The sequence below is a fragment of the Carcharodon carcharias genome, chromosome 19 (assembly GCF_017639515.1).
Source record: "Carcharodon carcharias isolate sCarCar2 chromosome 19, sCarCar2.pri, whole genome shotgun sequence".
Classification (NCBI taxonomy): Eukaryota; Metazoa; Chordata; class Chondrichthyes; order Lamniformes; family Lamnidae; genus Carcharodon; species Carcharodon carcharias.
In genome coordinates, this window is record NC_054485.1 from 280620 (window position 1) to 306584 (window position 25965).

At 40.5% G+C, this 25965-nt stretch overlaps 1 protein-coding gene across 2 annotated transcripts in view; it reads left to right on the plus strand.

Annotated features, from left to right (window-relative positions):
* The window catches only part of LOC121291470 (importin subunit alpha-7), a 154844-nt gene that overhangs the window by 58332 nt on the left and 70547 nt on the right, over positions 1-25965 (plus strand). For both annotated transcript variants that reach the window (XM_041212696.1, XM_041212697.1), the window contains exons 2-4: positions 11566-11699; positions 12482-12577; positions 13591-13690. In XM_041212696.1, coding sequence (XP_041068630.1) covers positions 11566-11699; positions 12482-12577; positions 13591-13690 — 330 coding nt within the window. The remainder of the gene's footprint in view (positions 1-11565; positions 11700-12481; positions 12578-13590; positions 13691-25965) is intronic.

The window sequence follows — 25965 nt, forward strand, 5'->3', positions numbered from 1 at the left end:
GGCATTTATGTGTCTGGAGTGTCATAAAGGCCAGACCAGGTAAAGATAGCAGATCTCCTTCTCTAAAGGGCATTAGTGGAGCAGATGGGTTTTACAACAATCAACAATGGTTTCGTGGTCACCATTAGACAAGCTTTTAATTCTACCAATTGCTGTGGCGAGATTTGAACCAGTGTCCCCAGAGCATTCGCCTGGGCCCCTTGGATTGTTGGACTAGTGACATTACATCTTCCTCCACATAAAGTGGCCTTTCTGCCAATCTAACCTAATGTTTCCTGCATATCAGTTCTACACTGTCATCTTCATAAATGCCCAATTTCTTGGCCTTCTCAAGGGCAACTAGGGATGGGCAATAAATGCTGGTCCAGCTGACGACGCCCACATCCTATGAATGAATAAATTTTAAAAATTCACACATCAAAAAGTATTTTAAAAAATCGCAGATCAATAACACATATTCGTATTTCACTTTTGTCTCAGAAATCATCCTAAGGGGAGAGGAAAAACATGAACAACCAGATAGTTATATAGCTTATTTACTTCAACTCCCCAGTATGAGCGACATTACTTTAAGAATAACCCCTAGAACTTTCTAAATTGTACTTGCTTTTGACATAACATTTTTAGGAAAAGTGTTTGGCAATTTAACATCACCCAGCTCAGATAAGTGATTCAAGAATGGTACAGCATTTGTAGGGAAACATAATTTATATATCTTGGAACAAGCAACTTGGGTATTGACTATCTTTCTGTAGTGGAAAGTATTAGATTTCAATTCTGGGAATGATTTTAGGTTTAAGTTTCTTTATCTAATCAAGAGTTTGGATAGTTCCTTCACAGTTATTTATTCAAGCTGTAGGTGTCTCACATAGCGTAATGTTAAATCTATTATTTCAGGGTATTCTGGAATGGACTTTTATATATTAAGGGATGCAAGGCTGAAAGGTTGAAACTTTGTGATTGAGTTCATTAACCCAATTTTTACATGGCTACGACATACTTGATGTGGTCAGCTTCCTTGTAGATGAGTCACAATGGCTATGAGAGTTGAATATTTGCAAACTGCTTAGTAGCTCTTCCTTTTATTGAAAACCAGTATTTTGTTTCATGACTGACATTGACATGGTTAAAGACAGATTTAAAAGATAACTTGATTTTCAGTGAATTGTGATGCTCAGTAATTTAAAAGTTAATCCATTTTATTAGTAATATTTGGTATATTTAAGTTTTAAATGACCATAGCAAATTTAAATGTGGAAGGCTTTTTAGGATCGTTAATACTGTGGCCTAGCATCTTTTTTGCAAAAGTGTGATCAAATTACATCACTGAAGTGATGTAGACCTCACTGGACTTGGGTTGTTGCTATAGCATGGTAACTGATTACTTAATCAGCTTGAATAGATGAAAGTGGGACTTGGTTGACTGAAAATGTAAATTGTTAAAAAGAAAATTGGAATCATATTTGTGTAGCTTCATCAGCCAATGATTTCTTTAGATCAATCACATCGTAAAGGACATTGGGAGGAAGATGTAATGATCTAGTTCATTAAAGAAAAAACTTGCATTCGTTTAGCATTGTTTATGCCTTCATGACCTCACAAAGCCCTTCATGGCCAATCAGTTGCTTTTAATGTGTATCTCTATTATGTAGGTAAATGCAAGCAGCCAATTCACACAGTAAGATCCTTGAGATGGATGAGCGAGCAGTTAACCTGTTTTTTTGATGTTGGTTGAGGAATGCATGTTGGCCAGGATACCAGAAGAATTTGCTTCTCTTCTTTGGGAAAACGTGCCATGGAATCTCTTATATCTACTTGATCATACTGACAATTTTTATAACAGTCTTCAGGAGTGGGCATCGTTGGGAAGGCTGGAATTTATTGCCCATCCTGAGTTGTCCTTAACAGGGAGGTGGTGATCCTTCTTCTTGAACTGCTGCAGTCATGTACTTGAGGCACACCAAAAATACTGCTTGGTAGGGAGTTCTCAGATTTTGATCCAGTGATGAAGGGACAGTAATATGTGCCCAATGGCAATATTATTAGTGCCTGAATAATTTGTCACAACCAGGAGGAGGGATTATTTTCTAACTCTTATATTTGTGAAACCAGTGTATTAACACAAATGCATTATATAACAATGCTGGGTAAATCTGCTGGTAGATAAGGGATGTGTAAATGCTTTATACACTTGTACATTTGATTGCATAAACTTTTCCTTCTGCCTTTGGCAGTATTTGAATAGAATCTTTATCACAAACTCTAACCTCTCTGTGATCAGATTACTTTCTGGATAAACCATTGCTGCTTTCAAAAGCTGCACATATCTTTAGCATAATTAGTTTTGATAGAGGTATTCAAAATCATGAGGGATCTGGACAGAGTGGATTGGGAAAAACTGTTCCCATTGGTGGAAGGATTGAGAGCCAGAGGGCACAGATTCAAGGTAATTGGCAAAAACAAGCAATGGTTGCATGGGGAGAAACTTTATTCATGCAGCAAGCGGTTAAGATCTGGAACGCGCTGCCTGACAGCTTGGTGGAGGCAGGTTCAATTGAGGCATTCAAGAGGGAATTGGATTATTACCTGAAAAGGAAGAATATGTACGATTACAGGGAGAAGGCGGGGGAATGGCACTGTGAATTACTCATTCGGAGAGCCAGTGCAGACATGATGTGCTCAATGACCTCCTGTTCTGTAACAATTCTGTGAGAATGCCTGCAATGAACTAATTTTGACATAACAAAAACAGAATTACCTGGAAAAACTCAACTGGTCTGGCAGCATCGGTGGAGAAGAAAAGAGTTGACGTTTCGAGTCCTCATGACCCTTCAACAAATCAGAAGGATCATGAGGACTCGAAACGTCAACTCTTTTCTTCTCTGCCAATGCTGCCAGACCTGCTGAGTTTTTCCAGGTAATTCTGTTTTTGTTTTGGATTTCCAGCATCCACAGTTTTTGGTTTTTATATAATTTTGACATAACCCTAATTCAGATTAGCTTAAGAAGTCATGATACAGCATTTCTGAAAAGGATTAAAGGGTAAATGATGACAATTGACCTTGTATAGGATACAGTATAAACCTTTAACATTTAGAATGTGAGAACAACTATGGCATTGGTGTAAAGACTATCTATCCGAAACATATTCCAGAGAATATACTGCGGTCAGTGACCTGGGTAGACTAAATGCTATTTCTTTGCTTTCTATGTAACTTCATGTGTAGCTTCACATAAATCTAAACCAACCTAGATAACCAGAAACCCTAATTTGATCAAGATTGGAAAGCACTTACTTAAAGAAAGGACTAGATGAATCAGGAAGTTGAGCTTAGTTGCTGCCTGGTTTGGGGTTTTAAAATCTGCAGAATGTTTCTCAAAATCTCAAGATTACTGCAGGAAGTAGAAGCAGGACACTAACTTTTCAGTATACATAATTGGATCTTAAAAGGAATGAGAACAATATCTGAAAGGTATTTGCTTTTCATATATGTATGTACGACCAGCAAAGACAACTTGGATACTGGAAATGAGGGAATCTTGTTCGGAATGTTAAATTTTAATGCATTCTGGCATAGATAGTCATGGTTTAACTGCTTTTTAATGCGTCTTTCATTAATTTACGATCCAATTGATTGGGATGGAACCTGAAGCACCTTGTCCATTTTTCATCTAATTCCTGGTGTAATTTTTCTTTTCTGAAATTAGTACCTCATTACTTTTGCTGTGCTTTATTTTATATGAATAATGTGATGAAATGAGATTTGTTGACCTTACATAGAAATTGTAGATAAATTAAAATTCAGTCTTTTCACATTCACTAGGATTTGATAGTCTTATTCTAATATAATGGCACTTGAGCTAAAGAAATGGAGATCAAAGGAAATTTCCTAATTAGTCTGGTTTCAGTCCCTGAGTTGCATTGCACTTTTTAAAATCATTTAACTATATACTTTGAAATACAGGAGAATTCCAGCACAAATTAAATGCAGGACATAAGTAATACAGCTTTAGTGGCAACTAACAACCTGCAGTTGCAGTAGGGATCAATGTGATTCATATGAAAAACCTTAATTTAGTCTACAGGTTTCGCAACCAAAACCATGACAAACAGTTTATCTGCTCATTCACTTGCTGTTTGAGTGTGTATTTGTTTACTGATGTATATCTTTACCTCTATAGTCTTTGAATCACATCTTGATCAGTCACATCTTCCTCCTCCAGTGCCTCTCCTGTGTTGTCCAGCTCATTGGAACCTCCCATAGTTGATTCTGTTTTTACCTGTTTGATCAGTTTCTCTTCCGTCATCTATTGATATGCCACTTATTTCCACATATAAGCTGATGACACTTATCTCTCAGTCTCTCAATCCCTCCACTGCCTCTTTCTTGCCAAATTGGTTGTTCAAAATGCAGTGTTGGATAGGAACAGGAGTAGGCCATTTACCCTCGAACTTGTTCTGCCCTTCAGTGATATCATGGCTGATCTGCAGTCTAACTCCATACACCCTCTTTTGCCCCATATCCCTTGATACCTTTGGTTAGTGAAAGTCTATCAATCTCTGTGTTAAAATTAGCAATTGACTGAGCATCAATTGCTGTTTGTGGAAGAGAACTCCATAACTTCTATCACCCTTTGAATGAAGATGTGTTTCCTAATTTTGGTTCTGAAAGGTCTGGCTCTAATTTTTTGGCTATGCCCCCTAGTCCTAGACTCCCCAGCCAGCAGAAATAGTTTCTCTCAACCTACTACACCTGTTGACCTTAATATTTTGCACGTTCAAATAAATCATCCATTAACTTCCTAAATTTCAAGGAAAAAGACTCTAATTTATGTAATTTCTTATAATTTAAACCTTGGAATATAGATATCATTCTGATACATCTACACTGCACTCCCTCCAAGGCCAATATGTCCTTCCTAAGGTGTGACACCCAGGACTGTTCACAATACTTTAGGTGTATGTACCCTGACCAGGGCTTTGAATATCTGAAGCATGATTTTTACCCCTTTGTGTCCTAGACCTTCAGATATAAAGGCTAGGATTCCATTAACTTTTGTGATTATTTTCTGTACCGTTAATGACATTTTAATGACCTGTGTACTTGGACATCCATGTCTCTTTGGACCTCCAGCGTTCCTGGCTTTTCAGCATTTAGAAAGTACCCTTTCTGTCCTTTTAATGTCTAAAGTGGATGACCTCATGTTTGCCTACTTTGAAATCCATTTGCCATATTCTTGCCAATTCGCTTTGTCTCTGTAATTTATGCCTCTTTCTACAATGCTTACAATGTTGCTTGTCTTTGCGTCATCCAGTAAATTTGGGTGGTTGTCATCCTGTCTCATCATCTAAGCCGTTAATGAAGGCGCTGAATAGTTGAGGCTAAATGCAGATCTTTTTGCAATGATTCACAATTTCCCTCAGCTAGGGGCAAAAGATGCGACCATCTTTGATCTCCGTCGCAAACACCATACCTTTCAAACCCATGATCTCCACCACCCAGAAGGACAAAGGCAGCAGGTGCACGGGAACACCACTGCCTGCCAAGTTCCCCTCCAAACCACCCACCATCTTGACTTGGAAATATATCGCCGTTTCTTCACGGTCACTAGGTCAAAGTCCTGGAACTCCCTCCCTAACAGCACTATGGATGTACCTACACCATATGGACTGCAGCGGTTCAAGAAGGCAGCGCATAACCACCACCTCGAGGGAAATTAGGGATGGGCAATAAATGCTGGCCTAGCCAGTGATGCTCACATCTCATGAAAGAATTTTTAAAATATCATTGCCATCGATTCTTAGACTGTTTGCAACCTCTTTTTCCACTTGATCCTGAGCTGAGCTTCCAACTCCACATTATGTCTATCACATAGGCCATCTACTTCTGTGACATTACTCATCCACACCTATCTCAATTAATGGCTGAAACTCCTGTTATGACCGTGATGCGGGGAGTGTTCGAATTATCAAGCCCCACTACTCCGCAGACCGTACCATTAATTTAAATGTTTAACTTTTTCACCAAAAGTGTCCCTTTTACCTCTAGTACCCAGAAGAAAAGAGATTCTGACCAGGCTTCTTTCAAAAACTCAGAATTTAATTTATTTTAAAACAAAACTGCTTTTAAGTTGCAAGTACTGGTTAACGCACATTTGTAGTCGGGAAGTATAGCTATCTATCTCCTCCTAAAGAATTCCCCCAGCGCGCGCACAGCCACACACACAGACAAACAAAGGACAAATAGAATGTCTCTGCAGCGATGGGCTTTGGAGGATGGGTGTTATAAAATTAAGGATAAAGTCCGCAGGGTCTTGATGCTATTGACCTGGAGTATTTTCATGTGCAGGTGGATGCCTGGGTGTTCTTGCCACTGGTCTCAGCTTTGCAGATCCAAATGCAGGCTAGACACACTCAGATGAGGGTTCTCTGGCTACAGGTTGATAGCCACACAGAATTTTAGGCAAGTAGAGAGAGGGAGCCAGTTAAGGTATTTTCCTCAGTATGGCCTCCAATAAAACTGCCTTATTTTTTCCCCCTCTCCCATGTGACTGCCTTTTTTTGTCTTCCAGTTTTTCATTAAGTAAAGTGCTTTGCAGTTCAACACAAACAACTCAAGTATCATATAGGTCAGGTGATCTCTAAGAGGCCTGGATCTCACTCCCCAACAGACTGTAGGTGTATCTACAGCACATGGACTGCAGCGGTTTAAGAAAGTAGCTTACCACCACCACAACGGCAATTAGAGATGGGCAATAAATGCTGGTCGAGCCAGTGATGCTCACATCCCATGAATTAACTTTAAAAATTGTCCAGCAGGGTGGGACTGCACTCGTCTGGTTGCATTCCTTTCTATCTAATCATAGCCACAACATCACCTGTGGTGTCTTCTCTTCCCACTTTCTCCACAGCTAGTGCATCTGATGTCCCCAAGGATCTATCCTTGGACCGCATCTCCTATTTCTCATCTACATGCTGTCCCTTGGCAACATCATCTGAAAACATGACGTCACTTTTCACACGTAGTTACAACATCTAGTTCTAACTCACCATCGTTTCTCTCAATTCTTCCACTGTTGCTGAATTATCAGATTGCCTGACATCAAGAACTGGATGAGCAAAAATTTCCTGCAATCACATATTTAAAAGACTGAAGCCATTGTCTTTGGTTCACACTAGAAGCTTGGTTTCTTCGCTACCGACTTCATCCTTCTCTCTGGTAGCTGTTTGAGGCTGAACCAGTATTTGCAACCTTGGTGACATTACTTAACCATGAGTTAAACTTGCTGTGCAATTGCAAAGAGCACCTAATTCCATCTCTGTAACATCACCTGACTCGGGCACTGCCTTAGCACAGCTAAATATAGAACATTTAGAAGGGAAGTGAAAAAGCATGTGAGACTACCAGCTAAGAAAAGGGAATCCAAAAGTCTTCTATAGCCATATAAATCATAAAAGAGTGGTCAAAGCAATAGGACCGATTAGGGACCAAAAAGGGGACTTGCAAATGGAAGCAGGGGGTGTGACTGAGATGTTAAATTAATATTTAGTATCTTCTTCCTTGGTAAACATGGATGCAGTGCAGGTCATGTGAAAGAGGAGGTAGTTGAAGGATTTAAAATTGTTAAGGAAGTGCTATTGGAAAAGCTGTCTGTGCTTAAAATTAAGATACCAGGACTGGATGAGATCATCCAAGGAGGCTAAGTGAAATGAATGAAAATTGGAGAGACACTGGCCATAATTTTTCACTTAGACTTGGGTAGTGCCAGAGGACTGGAGAATTGCAAACGCTATACCTTTGTTCAAAAAGGATGTAAAGAAAAGCTGAGAAACTTCGGGCCAGACAGTTTAACTTTGGTGGGGACTTTTTAAAAGAGTTTAGTGTTTCTGCCTCCACCATCAACTTGGGCAGCGAATTCCCGACACCCACTACCCTCTGCGTAAAAAAGTTCTTCCTCATGGGCCCCCTACACCTGGCACTTATCTTGAATCTATGTCCCCTGGTTCTAAAATCCTCCACCAAGGGAAACAATTTTATCCTGTCCACTCTATCTAGTCCCCTCATAATTTTGTACACCTCAATCAAGCCACCTCTCAGCCTTCTTTGTTCTAAGGAAAATAACCCCGCCCTATCCAATCTCTCCTCTTCACTACACTTTTCTAACCCTGGCAACATTCTTGTAAACCTCCTCTGCACTCTCTCCAGAGCTATTACATCCTTCCTGCAATGTGGTGACCAGAACTGCACACAATACTTCAGTTGTGGCCTCAACAGTGTTTTATACAATTCCAACATTATATCCTTACTTTTATATTCTATACCTCTGCCAGTGAAGGAGAGCATTCCATATGCCTTCTTTATAACCTTGTCTTCTTGAACTGCTGCCTTCAGGGACCTGTGTACTTGTACGCCCAGATCTCTCACTTCATCTACCCTCTTAGTATATTCCCGTTTATTGTGTAATCCCTGTATCTGTTCAACCTCCCTAAATGTATGACCTCACACTTCTCTATGTTAAAATCCATCTGCCATTTTACCACCCACTCCACCAACTCATCTATATTGTTTTGGATTATTTTGGATAATTTAAATAATTTCTGGACGTAAATCATTTCACCTGTCACTACATTCGGACAACACCCGTTAATGTTTCATGTGATTCCACCTTTCTTAAGTTGTCATAATTCCACCATGGGACCTCTGATTTTAACTCGTCATGTTATCACTATCTATTTCCTATGCCTATTTACTATCATGTTTTTACATATCCTAATTTGCGTCTATTTGCATACACGTTTTGGCTACCAGACCCGAGTCTATTTCCACTTCTGTTGTCTTTTAAATTTTCTCTTTACCCATCCTAATCTCTCTTCTATTACCATCCCTACTTTCACTTCTTAGTGAAACACTCTTAGTGTTATGACGTGGCAGATGATGTATGCCAGGCGGACCAAATCCATGAGGGAAACTTAGTCGCGTTATCACAACAGTTTTGCAATTTATATTTATTATGAGATGTGTGCACTGAATTCAGAAGTAATAAGTCCACCAACATCTTTAAAGATTTAAAAAATTAAATTAAAATATTTATTAAGATAAAATATTTCAAGCACATACGTAAGACTACAATTACTATTATAATAACTCCTAAAATTCCTAATTAACCTGACCCCCCCCCCCGTTACAACCCCTTTAAGGCAACGGTCCAGAAACAGATTTTAGATCTAAAACAAACAAACTCAGCAAATTAACACAATACCCTGGACAGTGGAATTCGAAATGGCTCTTCTCCAGATTCACTTTTATTAGACAGCAGACTTATGTACCAGTGCTGGAGGCTTCATTAGGCTATTCAAATACTCCTGATAGATCTTACATGACCTTCTGGCACATCGCCTTTCATTCTCATATATATGTTTCTCTCTTTTTAAGATGTAGATTCTATTGTTCCATATGTCTTTGAAACTATCCTCCTCATAATATAAAATCTTTCATGTTGCCATTATATATTGTCAATAACCTTTTTTAGTTACGATGAGAGATTGGATAGACTGGGGTTATTTTCCTTGGAGCAGAGGAGATTGAGGGGGGACATGATTGAGGTGTATAAAATTATGAGGGGCATAGATAGGGTAGACAGGAAGGAACTTTTCCCCTTGGTGGAGGGATCAGTAACCAGGGGGCATAGATTTAAGCTAAAGGACAGGAGGCTTAGAGGGGATGTGAGGAAGAATTTTTTCACCCAGAGGGTGGTGGGAATCTGGAACTCACTGCCTGAAAGGGTGGTGGAGGCAGATACCCTCATAACATTTAAGAAGTATTTGAATGTGCACTTGCGATGCCATGGCATACAGGGCTATGGGCCTCGTGCTGGAAAATGGGATTAGAATAGTTAGGTACTTATTTGGCCAGCGCAGAGTCGATGTGCCGAAGGGCCTTTTTCTGTGCTGTAGACCTCTGATTTTGTTGAATGATGGTGTAGGCTCGAGGGGCCAAATGGCCTACTCCTCTTTCTTAGGTTTTTATGTTCTTTTGTTCTACATTAATCTGTACTGTTGAGTTTCAAGCAACAGTATACAGTGGGACAGAAAACTTCAAAATCTTTAATCAATTGTTAATTTTAAGTTGATATTAAGCAGGGACATGCTCTAAAGCTATCAAAATACATAAGTGGATGGAGCATTGCATAAATCAGCATTGTTCACAGTGTGATTTAGTCAGCATGTTTTGCTAATTAAAATGTGTTTTAGCATTTGGTTAATTACTTATCAAGATTTAGGGTGGTGTCGGGCGCACCCAGGCAAACTGAATATCAGTTATATAGTGACATTTGGATGAATTTTGAAGATCTGAATCAAAATCAATTCATCATTGAATATTAAGTTCTTGTTTACAGCATTCTACTGATAGAAAGTATAACATAGAGAAGAGTCCTTAATTCCAAGGAAATCTCCACTGGTGATTTTTTAAAAAAACGCTGGGTCCATTTCCATCCTCTCTCAACTCCTTATACTGTTAATTTTTTTTGAGGAATCTTTAAAAAATATTGACACCATTTCAGCAGGAGTAAATGTCAAACTCTTAACAGCTGTGCAGAGATTTATTTTCCAACTTCAACTTTAATCCTTGATGGGATTTGTTAAGCATTCCCCTCATTGGTTCTATTGTGTTTGAGATTAACATTGCTCTCTACTTTTAACCTTTATTGAAGGCCTCTTTCAGATCAATTCTTTCTTTTTTGACTGCTGCAAAATGGTATTTCTTTCTCTCACGTTTCTTTCATTTTTCTCTCTGCCCCTCCCATCCCAAGTAACATTATTTTATAGTGAAGTCTGAGCCACTGAATTTAAATTTACAGTGCTTATTTTGTTAACTAATTTGTTTTATTAACTGTATTCTATTTATGATTTAATGTAAGCTGAAGTGTTGCATAAAGTCCACCCTTTTCCTACTGTACATTTTGCGGTAAACTCTTTCAAGAGAGAATACTTAATTCCTTTTGCCTTTCCTGTTATTACAGTGAGATCCATTGGCTAGATAACTTCTGAGTTTGTAAAGGGCCATTTCATTGCTGTGGCAGGGGCAGAAACCTTGACTGGGGTTCAAACATGGAATTATGGAAAAGATATAGGCATCCATTTAAGAGGCGATGAGTTCAATGTCATCGGAGACTAAGGAAAATGAGGTTGGAGATGGGAGCAGCAGCTTGTGAGGACAGTGTTCCTCTTTACAGACACTCCTCAAAGTTTACCTCCTTGATCAAGCTTTTGGTCATCTGGCCTAATATCTCCTTAGGTGGCTCAGTGCCACTTTTTGTTTGATATTGCTCCTGTGCAGCACCTTGGGATGTTTTACTGCATTAACGGTAGTATGTAATTGCAATTTTTGTTTATTGCCTCTGTGTTCACTTGTGATGTATTCTAATTATTTTTCCAACAAATAGCAGTGTGAATTTGCCGCTAGAGAATTGGGAGCACAGCAGTGGCATTCTAACTTGTGTTTGGCAAAGCCAGTATTGAATTGTGATGGATTTCATGGTTTAAACGTTAACTTTTCTCTATAGAAACCACGGCTAGTCCAGCAAAAGAAAACTATAGAATGAATCGTTACAAGAACAAAGCATTAAATCCTGAGGAGATGCGTAGGAGAAGGGAGGAAGAAGGAATTCAACTAAGGAAACAAAAGCGAGAACAACAGGTATACCACCTTGTTTAGTTTAGGTCATTTCATTTACAATTATTTCACAAGTATAACAAATCAATCTCAGCACTACTGACGAATTGGGCCCTGGTCAATTTCTCACTGGGCTCAAGTTTGATTTGCTATTTTGTTGCAATCCCAGGTTGCTCATTTAGACTCCATAGCTAGTTTAGCTTTCCTCCCTCTACCATCCAAAAGAAAGCTTGAAGAATAATCTAGCTACATACTCTAGTGATCATTCATTCGTTTTCTGTTTGTGAAACCTTGTCAGCAAGTTGACTGCAGTTTTTGCATACTTATCAGTGACTGGTGCCTTTTGAAATCGCTTGCTTCTAAAGCATTTGAGGATGCCTTAAAATGTGATATGGAACTATGTGGATGTAACTTCATTGATTACAAGAAATCCAGGTGGTCATGGTTGGAAATTTAGTGTTCAATATTATTCAGTAAAAACCACCATTTTTTAAACTGATTATTAAACTGTTTAAAATTGGCATTGTTCTTCCCTAAAATTTATTTATAAAATTGAATTGAAGAACTTTGCACATGATAATTGAGACACCCTTGAGTTGCTCCCTAAAACTGTTATGCCATCATTCTTGGAAAAATTGCCCCATCCTTTTACTTACCTTCTCACCCTTGGATAACAAAAGAGATCCACATTATAGAAAGTCAGCAACTTATTTTTCTGATGTTGATCCTTCATAAACTGATTCTTTTATGGAAAAATGTGCATTATTAGAAAGTCCTGAGATTTGATGCAAAGTATTCTTTCCCAGCTGTTTAAAAGGAGAAATGTGGAGCTCATCAATGAAGAATCAGCCATATTTGAAAGTCCTCTCATGGATTCATACATCAGCTCAACTGCAGCAGGGGTAGGAACTTTGATGGATGACTCCATATTAATTAATAAGTATCTTTGTGGTAATGTTATGTATGGCACTGGATTAACTTTGAAGTTATGAGTTCATATGGCAAGTTGTAAAATTGAATTCAATAAATCTTGCAATTTGTACCCTAGCACAAGAACAAATGACTGTAAAAGCTGTTGGTTGTTATTCATTTGTGTGGCCCGCATATGAATCTAGTTCACACCACTGGCTGGCTCATAATATCTTCTAAATCGCCCATCAAGGTGTTCATTTCTACAAAGAATAACTACGAGTTCAAAAATAATGTGTACAACTTAAGGCAACATCTAGTGTTGCCCACATCCAAAAGATTATTTTTTTAAACTTCAAAAACCTACACAACACTGACTTAAAAAGTGTAGTCTGGGTATAAGCTTAGTAGAACTATATAACGTAACTTCTTCATTCAGTAAAATAGAGGCATATACAACGCTTGACATTAAGAAATGATGTGGTTGAACTCATGACAGTATTAGCAGTAAACAGTAACAGTAAAATCTTAACTTGTATTATTTAGCTGCAAGTGTTTCATTTTCAGTTTATTTGTTCTAAACTGATGCAGCTGGGTCAAAATAAATTGATAAAGCGTAATCATGATTCAAACATCATGTTTCTTGATGTTTCATCTAGAGTTTCTGTGTTTTGTATTTTTGCAGATCCAGACTTGTTTAGGCTAAGCTATCTTTTTAAGTTTAAAATGCTGGAAATACTCGGCAGGTCTGATAGCATCTGCGAAGCAAGAAACATAAAGCTAATGTTTCAGGTCTGAAACATTAATTCTGTTTCCCTCTCCACATATGCTGTTTAATCTGCTGAGTCTTTCTAGCATTTACTGTTTTTATTTCAGATTTTCAAAATCCGCAATATTTTGCTTTTGTATCAGAATAATTGTTTTTCTGTGAAACATTTATGACTCGCTGGATTGTTACAAAAGAAATGGTGCTATTTGTGTCTTTTAAATTGTATTTTCAATTCAGGAGGGTGTGATCTCAAGGGAAATGGTACAGATGCTTTTCTCTGATGATACTGAGCAGCAGCTAGCTACCACTCAAAAATTTCGAAAATTGCTTTCCAAAGGTAATAAGACTTCTATTGAAAACCAAAAGAAACACGGATGATGTCAAAAATTGCTAAGTAAACAATCGTTCTCAGGACAATGTCCCCTCCAAAATGATCCTTTAAGGCTCTTAAAGTGGAAATTTGAAGGTTCTTTGTGTTGACACACCACATTGTTAACCATGGCACTATATGGGAGATCAGAATCAACAATGCTTACGTTCACTTATTTTTAACCAAACATGTGCCACATATAGTATTACTGTCCAAAGGTTTTCTCTGAAATTGCAACTTTCATAACCATAAGAGGTTTATGGCACAGGAGGAAGCTGTTCCAACTATCATTAGTGTAGGTGCTTTGCGCTAACATTCTAAAACCAATTTCATGACTTCACTTTCTTCCACATTATAAAACTTTGAAATGCATCTTATCACTTCTAACTAGTTAGGAGTACAGATTTTGTTTGCACATAGAATTGTAGCAAGTATTCCAGTTTAACCCATTTTAATAAAACGTTCCACCGTTAGTGCTGATACTTGTTCATCTTCAGCTAACAGGATGGGAGCTGCTTTTAAATGAAATGCCTATATTCCTCCTATCATCTGATAGATGCGCTTTTCATCTTAACAGATGTTTATTTTTGCTTCCATTTAATATTTGAAGAATGATACTTAGAAACCTAACCAAGAGGTAGAATGAGTTGACCATCAGTTATATTTAAATAACAGTTGATTTTTACTAATTAGAACTCTGAGCTCCCAGCTTTTATGGGTGATCTATAAATTAATGCTCCTTCTGACTGAACGTTTAACCTTCAAATGATTAATTTTATTCTGCTCTTAAAATAAATAATGCAAAAAATAGGAGCAGGCATAGGTTACTTGGCCATCGAGCCGGCTCTGCCAGTCAATAACATCATGGCTGATCTGATTGTGGCCTCAACTCCACTTTCCTGCTCTGAACTCCCCTGCAGATCAAAAATCTGTTTAACTCAGCCATGAATGAATCCAATGATTTAGTCTCCACTGCTCCCTGTAGAAGAGAACTCCAAAGGCCACTGACCCTCAGAAAAAATTCCTCCGTGCCTCCATCTTAAATGGGGGACCCCTTATTTTTAAATTGTGCCCCATGTTTCTAGATTCCCCCACAAGGGGAAACATCCTCTCAGTACCTACCCTGTCAAACCTCCTCAGAATTTTGTATGTTTCAATAAGATCACCTCTCATTCTTCTAAACTCCAACCTTTCCTCATAAGACAACGCCTTCATCCCAGGAATCAGCCTAGTGATTCTTCTCTGAATTGCTTTCAAGGCAAGTAAGTAAGGAGACCAAAACTGTACACAGTACTCTCGAAATGTTCTCACCAATGCCCTGAACAGTTGTAGCAAGACTTCCCTACTTTTGTACTCCACATCTCCTTTGCAATAAAGGCCAGCATTCCATTTGCCTTCCTAATTACTTGCTGTAACTTCATGCTAACTTTTTATGATTCATGTACAAGGAAATCTAGATCCCTGTGTACTGCAAGTTCTGCAGTCCTTCTCCATTTAAATATTTGTTTTCCTAATTCTCCTGACAAAGTGGACAACCTCACATTTTCCCACATTATCCTCCAACTGCCAAATATTTGCTCACTCATTTAACCTGTCAATATCTCTTTGCAGACTCTTTGTATCCTCCTCATAATTTCCTTTCCTATCTGTCTTTGTATAATCAGCAAATTGGCTACAATACAGTTGGTTCCAAGTCATTAATTTAAGATCATAAATAGTTGAGGCTCTAGCACTGATCCCTGTAACACTGTAACTGTAATTACAGTTTGCCAACCTGAAAATGACCCATTTACCCTGACTTCCTGTTAGTTAGCCAATTCTCTCTCCATGCTAATATATCACCCCCTGAACCATGTGCTCTTATTTGTGCTGTAACCTTTTATGTAGCACCATATCAGATGCCTTTTGGAGGATCAAAGGATAAATGAGTATCAAAGTTTACTTAAAATAATGTGCTTTCAAGTTTGGTCAAGACATAAATAGTTTATCTGACATACATGGTCCTGGTGTGTATTCTGTTTTATACAACGCATCTAGCACAATTTGTAAAGTTAATGCATAATTTTCTATTTCTATGGACAAGTGGATATATTCACTGCTGGTGAATTCCTGAGGTACAGAGCCCAAGGAGGACCTGGTTTCACTTGCTGTCTGTCTGAATTAACTGATTTTAGTTGGGATGGGATCAGCATTCTCCTCTCCTGACTTGCTTCACATTCTTCAGCCTCTGAAAACTTCAGCTCAACCAGAACTCTGTATCATGCTCCACATGTCCATCATACCTGTCCTTGCTAACTTGCTTTTGCTCCTGATATCTGGTCTCCCCTTCCCTGTCTCTCATCTCCTGAAACTTGCTCTTGCTCTCTCTCTTCCCCCCCACCCCACCAAAAAAATAATCAGTTCCTCCTCCTCTCTGGCCAATTTTCTACCTAATTTCTTCTCTTCACCCTCATCCCTTCACTTGTCTTATCGCTGGCATCTGTGCCTTCAGCCACCTAAAATGACTCTCTAGAAAGTCGTCTTCATTCCTCTAGCTCTTGAACCTTTTCTCATCCTTTAACATTTTCTTTGATGTCCACCATTTTATCAACCTTTTAAGCACACATTCTGAACTCTCTTTGGACTTGGTGTCTCCTTTTTTCCCTTGACAACGTGAAAGGCCTTGAGACATTTGCTTTGTTCAGAATCACAGAATCTCACAATGCAGAAGAGGCCCTTCAGTGCATCAAGTCTGCACCGACATATGAAAAACACCTGACCTACCTACCTAACCCCATTTACCAGCACTTGGCCCATAGCCTTGAATGTTATGATGAGCCAAGTGCTCATTTAGGTACTTTTTAAAGGATGTGAGGCAACCCGGCTCCTCCACCCTCCCAGGCAGCGCATTCCAGACCGTCACCACCCTCTGGGTTAAAAAGTTTTTCCTAACACCTTAGGGTGCACGTGTATTGATATCCAAAGGTGTCAGGACATATTGAGAGGGGTTAGCAAAGCATATGGGATCCTGGGCTTCAGAAATAGAGGCATTGAGTACAAAAGTAGGGAAGTTATGCTAAACATTAATAAAGTTCTGGTTAGGCCCTAACCAAACTATTCTGTCCAGTACATTTTAGGAAACATGTAAAGATCCTTGAAGGAGGACAAAGGAGATTTACCAGAATGGTTTCAGGGTTGAGGTGTTTTAATTGCAAGAATTAGGTTAGAAAGGCTGTGTTGTTCTCCGTGGAGCAAAGGATATTTAGGGAAGATTTGATAGAGGTAGACAGGAACAAACTCTTCCCATTAAGCTGCTGGTAGAAGGACCAGGAGAAACAGATTTAAGATTTTGGGCAAGAGATTCAGGGGAGGCGGTGGCAAAACAGTAATGTCACCGGGCTAGTAATCCAGAGGCCCAGGCTAATACTCTGGGGACATGGGTTCAAATCCCACCATGGCAGCTGATGTCTACAGAAGCTGGTGATGGAACCAACAAGAGAGAAAATCTACTTGACCTTGTCCTTACCAACCTACATACATCTGTCCATGACAGTATTGGTAGGAGTGAACACCACAGAGTCCTTGTGGAGATGAAGTCCCAAGTTCACATTGAGGATGCCCCTCTGTCGTATTGTGTGGCACCACCATGCTAAATGTGATAGATTTTGAACAGATCTAATAACTCAAAAGGGCATCCATTAGGCACTCTGGGACGTCAAAGACAGCAGAATTGTATACAACCACAGTTCACTCATTGTGATGGTACAGAATCCAGATTATCGGAGAGTGAAAGCAGTGATGAAAGCGGATTCATATCCTATTCCATGTTTGGAAGTCTGCATTGCGAAAGTGGGACAATCAAAGTTCATTACAAAGATTGACTTGCTGAAAGGATATTGGCAAGTACTTCTATCGGAAAGGGTGAAAGAGGTTTTCAGCTTTTGTAACACCAGATGGGCTCTCTCAGTTCGAAGTCATGCTGTTTGGTATGAAAAATGCACCAGCAACCTTTCAGAGACTAACGAAAATGGTTACTGCCAGACTGAGTCACTGTGCTGAGTACATTGGTGATTTGGTGGTATTCAGTCAAACATGGGAGGAGCACTTACAGCAATCTGGGAGAACTATTTGATTGTCTATAAGAAGCTAATTTGGTGGTGAACTTGGCCAAGAGTGAATTTGCAAAAGCACAGACCACATATTTAAGTCATACTGTTGGACATGGTGTCATGAAGCTATTAAAGTATTTAATATTATTGGAAAATATTTTTCTTTTAAAATAGAGGTTTAGTCTGTGGGTGCGTTTTAATTGGATTAAAGCCAGTTAGTCTGGGTGCTTTGATGTGGACTAGTTTCAAGATGTAAACAGAGAGGTAGAGTGCATTTGCATTTTTTGAATAAAGCATTCAAGAAGTGGGGTGAATTCTGGCACCCAGCGAGCAGAGACCAAACAATATGTTTATATTGCTAATAAAATTGGTACGATGAAAGGGGTTTTATTGTTAGAAGAGGCTGGTGATACAATGAGAATTTACATTCAACGAGCTGTGCTAAGTATAACTTCAGTTTTGTGTGTGTAGAGCAGAGGCAATGTAAGATCAAAAGCAGCTGTAAGCCTCCAACTGTCTCCACAAGAACCAAAATGAAAAGAACCTCATTTTGAATTTGCTTTGCCTGGTGTCTGGTTAAGTATATGGGTTGCTGTTACCTTAGTGGAGATTAGTTTGGGAATCTGTTAAAAGTTCGGGGATATAGAATCTTCAGGCAAGATAGGGGAGGGGGTAAAAGAGGAGGAGGCATTGCATTATTAGTTACGGAGTCAGTTACTGCAGTAAGGAGAGATGATATCTTGGAGGGGGCATTGAAGAAGCTTTGTGGGTAGAGCTTAGGAATAAAAAAGGGGCAGCCACGTTGTTAGGTGTTTATTATAGACCCCCAGATAGTCAGCGGGAAATTGAAGAGCACAATTTGTAGAGGTGTGTAAAAACAATAACAATAGGGTACTTATCACAGAATCTCAGAATCACACAGTGCAGAAGAGGTTCTTCGGTCCATCGAGTCTGCACCAACATGTGAGAAATATCTGACCTACCTATCTAATCCCATTTACCAGCACTTGGCCCATAGCCTTGAATGTTATGATGTGCCAAGTGCTCATCCAGGTACTTGTTAAAGGATGTGAGGCAACCCGCCACCCTCCTAGGCAGTGCATTCCAGACCGTCACCACTCTCTGGGTGAAAAATTTTTTCCTCACATCCACCCCTAAATCTCCTTCCCCTCACCTTGAACTTATGTCCCCTTGTGACTGACCCTTCAACTAAGGGGAACAGCTGCCCCCTATCCACCCTGTCCATGCCCCTCATAATCTTGTACACTGCGATCAGGTAGCCCCTCAGTCTTCTCTGCTCCAACAAAAACAACCCAAGTCTATCCAACCTCTCTTCATATCTTAAAAGTTTCATCCCAGGTAACATCCTGGTGAGCCTCCTCTGCACCCCCTCCAGTGCAATCACATCCTTCCTATAATTGGCGACCAGAACTGCACACAGTACTCCAGCTGTGGCCTCACTAAGGTTCTATACAACTCCAACATGACCTCCCTACTTTTGTAATCTATGCCTTGACTGATAAAGGCAAGTGTTCCATATGCCTTTTTCACCACCCCACTAACATGCCCCTCTGCCTTCAGAGATCTATGGACACACATGCCAAGGTCCCTTTGTTCCTCAGAACTTCCTAGTGTCATGCCGTTCATTGAATACTTCCTTGTCAAATTAACTCCTTCCAAAGTGTATCAACTCTCACTTTTCAGGGTTAAATTCCATCTACCGCTTTTCCACCCATTTGACCATTCCGCCTTTATCTTCCTGTAGCCCAAGATACTCAACCTCACTGTTAACCACCCGGCCAATCTTTGTGTCATCCACAAACTTATTAATCCTATCCCTTACATAGTCATCTATGTCATTTATATAAATGACATAATCGGGGACCCAGCACAGATCCTTGTGGTTAGCCACACGACACTGGCTTCCAATCACTAAAGCATCCTTCTGTCATCAACCTCTGTCTCCTCCAACTAAGCCAATTTTGAATCCACCTTATAAAGTTACCCTGTATCCCATGTGCATTTGCCACCTTTATAAGTCTCCCATGTGGGACCTTTTCAAAGGCTTTGTTGAAATCCATATAAACTACATCAATTGTACTACCCTCATCTACACACCTGGTCACCTCCTCAAAAAATTCAATCAAGTTTGTTAGGCATGACCTCCCTCTGACAAAGTCATGCTGACTATCCCTGATCAAACCTTGCCTTTCCAAGTGGAGATAGAGTCTCTCCTTCAGAAATTTCTCCAATAGTTTCCCTACCACTGACGTGAGACTCACTGGCCTGTAGTTCCCTGGCTTATCTCTACAACCCTTCTTAAATAGTGGAATTACAGCTGTTCACCAGTCCTCTGGCACCTCCCCCGTGGCCAGAGAGGAATTAAAAATTTGGGCCAGAGCCCCTACGATCTCCTCCTTTGCCTCCTTTGGCAGTCTGGGACACAAATCATCCGGACCTGGAGATATGTCCACTTTTAAGCCTGCCAACATCTCCAATACCTTGTCACTCCCTATATCAATTTGCTTAAGAACCTCGTAGTCTCTCTCCTCGAGTTCGATAGCTTCATCCTCATTCTCTTGGGTGAAGATGGATGTGAAGTATTCATTCAACACTCTAGCGATGTCCTCTGGCTCCACCCATAAATTGTCCCCTTGGTCCCTTATGGGCCTTACTCTTTCCCTGGTTATACCTCTTCCCATTGATAAGCTTATAGACTATCTTGGGATTTTACCTACTTGTACAAGTCAGAGCTTTGTCAGACCCCGACTTTGCTCTCCTAATTGCTTTCTTAAGCTCCACCCTGCACTTTCTGTACTCCACTAATACTTCTGTTGATTTGCTTCCCATGTACCTGCTAAAAGCCTCTCTTTTCCTTCTCATCGTATCCTGAATATCTCTGGTCATCCATGGTTCTCTGGGCTCGTTACTCCTTCCTAGCACCCTAGAGGGAACATGTTGAGACTGTACCCTCCCCATTTCCGCTTTGAATGCCCCCCCTACTGCTCCTCTGTAGATTTCCCCATAACTAGCTGTTCCCAGTTTACCTTGGCCAGATCCTGCCTTATTTTACTAAAATCCACTCTTCCCCAGTCCAAAACATTTTTTTGCAACCTGTCTATTTTTTTGTCCATAATAAACTTAAACTGCACCATGTTGTGGTCACTATCACTAAAAAGCACTAAACGCAAAGTTATTGCTGCTACCACCAGTTACTGAGATTGGATGTTAATTCTGGGATTATCCATTTAAATTTGTTCCAGTTTAATAAAGAATTATGCTCTGTGACGCACTCTGTCAAGCAAGAAAGTGCATTCTTTTCTAACTGTCGAATTCCTCTGTTTCGTCAGAATATTAGCACTTGCCCTGCGAGGGCAGCCTGTTCCATTTTTATGAAGTTTCAAGCCAGTTAATTATTTTATTCATTCATGAGATATGGGCATTGTGGAATGGCCACATTAATTTCCCATTGGTAATTTCCCATGGAAAGGTAGCTGCAGTTTGTGGGGGAGAAGTACTTCCATAATGCTGTTAAGTGGGAAGCTTCAGGAATTTGACCGAGCAATGATGAATGATTGGCAATATATGCTGTGTCAGGATGTGACTTGGAGGTGGTGTGTTCCCACACATCTGTTGCTTTGCCCTTCCGGGTGGTAGATGTGGACATTCATGGGATATGGGCATCGCTGGCTAGGCCAGCATTTATTGCCTACCCCTTATTGCTCTTCAGAAGGTGGTGGTTAGCCACTTTTTTTGAATTGCTGCAGTCCATGTGGTGTAGGTTCCGGGCATTTAAGAGCCAACCACATTGCTGTGGGCTGGGGTCACGTAGGCCAGACCAGGTAAGGACAGCAGATTTCCTTCCATAAAGGACATTAGTGAACCAGATGGATTTTTACAACAATTGCCAATAGTTTAAAATTTTTATTGAATTCAAATTCCACCATCTGCTTTGGTGGGATTTGAACCCTGGACCCCAGAGGATTACCTTGGGTCTCCGGATTACTAGTCCAGTGGCAATACGACTACGCCACTGCCTCCCTTATGTATTGTCAAAGAAGCCTCGGCTACTTGCTGCAGTGCATCTTCTAGGTGGTACACTCTGCAGTCATGATGCACTGATGCTGGAGAGAGTGAATGTTTAAGCTGAAGGATGGACCACTTTGTCTTGGATGGTGTTGATCTTCTTGTGTTGTTGGAACTATACTCATTTAGGCAAGTGGAGAGTGTTCCATCACACTCTGACTTGTGCCTTGCAGATGGTGAATCAAAATCAAAGGTGAGCCACTTAGTGCAGAATAACCAGCCTTTTAATCACTTTTGTAGCCTCAGTGTTTGTTTATATGGCTGATCCAGTAAGGTTTCTAGTCAGTGATGACTCCCAGGATGTTGGTGAAGGGTTTAGCAATGTTAATACTGTTGGATATCAACTGGAGGTGGTTAGGTTCTCTTGTTGGAGGTGGGCATTGCCTGCCACTAGAATAGCACAATTTTTATTTGCCGTTTCAGTCCAAATCTGATTGTTATCCATGCCTTGCTCCATGCAAACATTGACTGCTTCATTATCTGAGGAGTTTCAAATGAACACTGCAATCATCAGCAAGCATCTCCACTCCAGACCTTATGATGGAGGGAAGGTCATTGAAGCAGCTGAAGGGGGTTGGGCCTAAGACACCACACTGAGAAACACCTGCAGTGATGTTCTGGGGCTGAAATGATTGACCTCTTAACAACTGCAACCATCTTCCTTTTATGCTATTTATGATCCTAGCCAGTGGGTAAACATCAGTGTTGTAGCTTACTGGTAGAGCTTGGCTAGCAACAAGGCTAGTTCTGGAGTATAGGGCTTCAGCATTACACCAGGGATGTTGTTGTGGCCTGTAGCCTTTGTTTGCTGTGTCCAGTGCCGTCAGTGATTTCTTGATACCATGTGAAATGAATAGAACTGGCTGAAGACTGATATCTGTGATGCTGGGGACCCCAGGCAGATGCTGAGATGGATCATCCACTCAGCACTTGTGGCTGAAATTGGTTGAAAATGCATCAGTCTTGTCTTTTGCACCCTTGCTGGGCTCTGCCATCATTGAGGGTGGGGTGTTTGTAGAGTCTTCGCTCAGTTTGTTTAATTGTCCACTACCATTCACAACAATATGTGGCAGGACTGGAGAACTTTGACCTGATCTGTTGTTTGTGGAATTGCTTAGCTCTGTCTATAGCATGCTGCTTCCATTGTGTATGAACATGCATAAAAATATATGAATTGGGAGCAGGAATAGGCCAGTCAACCCCTCGAGTCTGCTCACCATTTGATAAGATCGTGGCAGATCTGATTGAGGCCTCAACTCTACTTTCCTGTCTAACTCATTCCAAACAACACAATCCTGCTCCCACCGCCATTTGTTGGTTGCTGAACAGCTTGGGAGATATGCTTGGAAAGAAAGACACCTGTGTATGACATCTTTTAGCATGGAAAAACCGTTGCGCACCAGCTCCCACATGTGTCTTGACAGAACGAAACCTTGATCCAATGGTAAGGAAACCAAGATGATTGGTGGTTTTGTTCTGCTGCAGCCTTCGTCCGCCAGTTGAGATATTCCAGATGGCGCATCTTCTTCTGCCTGTTTTGCTGTTGAGGACCTGTTTACCAAAGCCCCGTCTGCTGTATTTCTAGGGTTCCTAACAGGCCTTCATGGTAACTGAAGCGACCCAGAACATGGAGCCCCACCATACTTCACCCTGTTTTGATTGACCCTTTTTTACTCGTTGCCCAGGTACTGCGACAAGGACAAGGGTCTACACCCTATAGAGTGTATGCAATCCTGTGTGTCGCTTCACAGGTTTGCACCTCGTTTTCAGATATGACTGGTACTGCTCCTGGGATAGATGGTGTGGAACTGGATCAGAGATTTTCCTTTCGTGATCTGGGTGATATTAGAACCTTAGAATAATGAGGATCAATCCAGACATCTGCCATTGTGCTGGTTATTAAGTGACTGTTGCCCAAACAGCATCAGATCTAAAATTGTGCAGTCTGGCTAGCTAGGTGCAAGTTTTAATGCCTTTTTTTTTTGTCATAATCCGATCTTCTACTTAAAAAAAAAATCCTCCTGTCCCAGAATTTCCTCATGATTCCTCTGTCTCCTTATCATTTTACACATTCGTCACCTAAATTGTCCACTTTACTCTTGAGGCTGTGTATATAATCTCTTGTGACTTAATCAAACAATTTATTAGGGTTCAGTTTGTCCGTATTTAAATAGTTGTTTGGTAGTGCAGAACTTGAATATTGCTGAAGAAAGACATGTTTTTGAAGCTTTTCATCTTGCACTCATCAGGACAATTCACAAGAATGCCAAGTATAAAGGGACAACAATTTCTAATTCACGAGAAGAGAATGCCGCTTGTTTGGAAGTGAACTCTGGTAGAGCTGTTGCCATGGTGAATGCACTAGTTAACTGATGACTGTCAGTTAACTGCTGAGCTTTGTTTAAATTCAAGCCAGGCTGGTTGACTCTGGTCAAGGCATTGCCCTGGGGAACAAACCAGAGAATGGCAATCGCCTATTTTGTTTAATTGGAACAAGCATAATGTATGCACATGTTCTTTCTGTCTGCAAAAAACAGGGCCTTGTGTATTAATATATATGAATAGCTTCTAGCATGTGCAAGCATGCCATCCTGTGAGCCCAGCTGATAATCTTGAATTGGTTGTCAGCGTAATTCTTAGCACTCTCAGGATAGTTTAGCAAATGTTGTCCAATCGCAGAATTGCATCTAATGTTGGACACTGTTTTGAGTTTTGCAAGCACGGACTGGTTGGGCATGCTCAATAATTATCAGTATTTCCTGTAATCTTGAAAAATGCTGTTTTCCCCAGGCCACAACTTCGCAATTTATTTACCATCCTTAGGTGCCTAATATCTAGCTTTAATCCAGTTGGCATTCTGTCTGCAGTCGTACAGCCTGAAACTGCACATAATTTTCCAGGTGTAGTGATTAGGAGGTCTTGTGGTGCATTGGGTAACTTCCCTGCCTTTGAGCCAGAAGCTCCGAGTTTAAGCCCCACACTAGGACTTGATGGTCAAGGATGTGAACATACGAATTAGAAGCAGGAATAGGCCATTCGACCCCTTGAGCCTGCTCTGCCATTTGATAAGATCATGGCTGATCTGATTGTAGCCTTTCACCCCCTTGTTTATCAAGAATCTATCTATCACTGCCTTAAAAATATTCCAAGACTGCTTCCACTGCCTTTTGAGGAAGGGTGTTCCAAAGGCTCACTATCCTCTGAGAGAAAAACATTCTCCTCATTTCTCTCTTAAATGGGCAACACCTTATTTTTAAACAGTGACCCGAGTTCTAGATTCTCCCACAAGAGGAAACGTCCTCTCGACATCCACCTTGTCAAGCCTCAGGATCTTAAAAGTTTCAATCAAGTAATCAAGTATAGGTTGTGGCCAAGCAGGTCGAGTATCAACTTGTAAATCCTTCCAACATAAGCTGACGGCAGGCAGTAAGAATGGGACAGATTCTTAACCTCCCATATGCTGAAAAGAAATTGGCATCTTTACCGTCACTTTCCAGGCTACAACATGCATGTAAATGTGTATGTTGCCACAGCAACTCAGACTCTCTGTGTGGGGGCGGGGGGGGGGGAGGTGGGCTACAGGGGTGGTATGGTTGGTTTCCTTGGATGGCCGGTGTGGATCAGATTGTTTCCCACAGCATGGGGTTTGTTCCCCATTCCAGTTGGTGTGGATTTGGGACCTGCATCCTTGCCCTATCCATGGTGGGAGGCTATGTTGTGGTGGGTCAGACCTGACTTCAGGCAGAGAATTCAAGAAGAAGTAATAGTAATTAGGGATGTCAAAGTCAACTAACCCTTTAACCTCTTCACCCTCAAGGTCTGAAATGATTTGAAGCGATAGTCCTTATTGGTGACAGTGGTTATGTTTCATTCACTATGGGCAAACTCAAAGATGGAAGAGCTAGGTTTGGGCAGGCTGCCAAGCTCCTACACTAGCCAAAGCTCTGGCACAGAGGTGGGCATCAACCCAATGGACATGCCTGGATTCCATGCAGCTTTTTTTTATTCACTCATGGGATGTGAGTGTTCCTGGCTAGGCCAGCATTTATTTCTTATCCCTAATCGCCC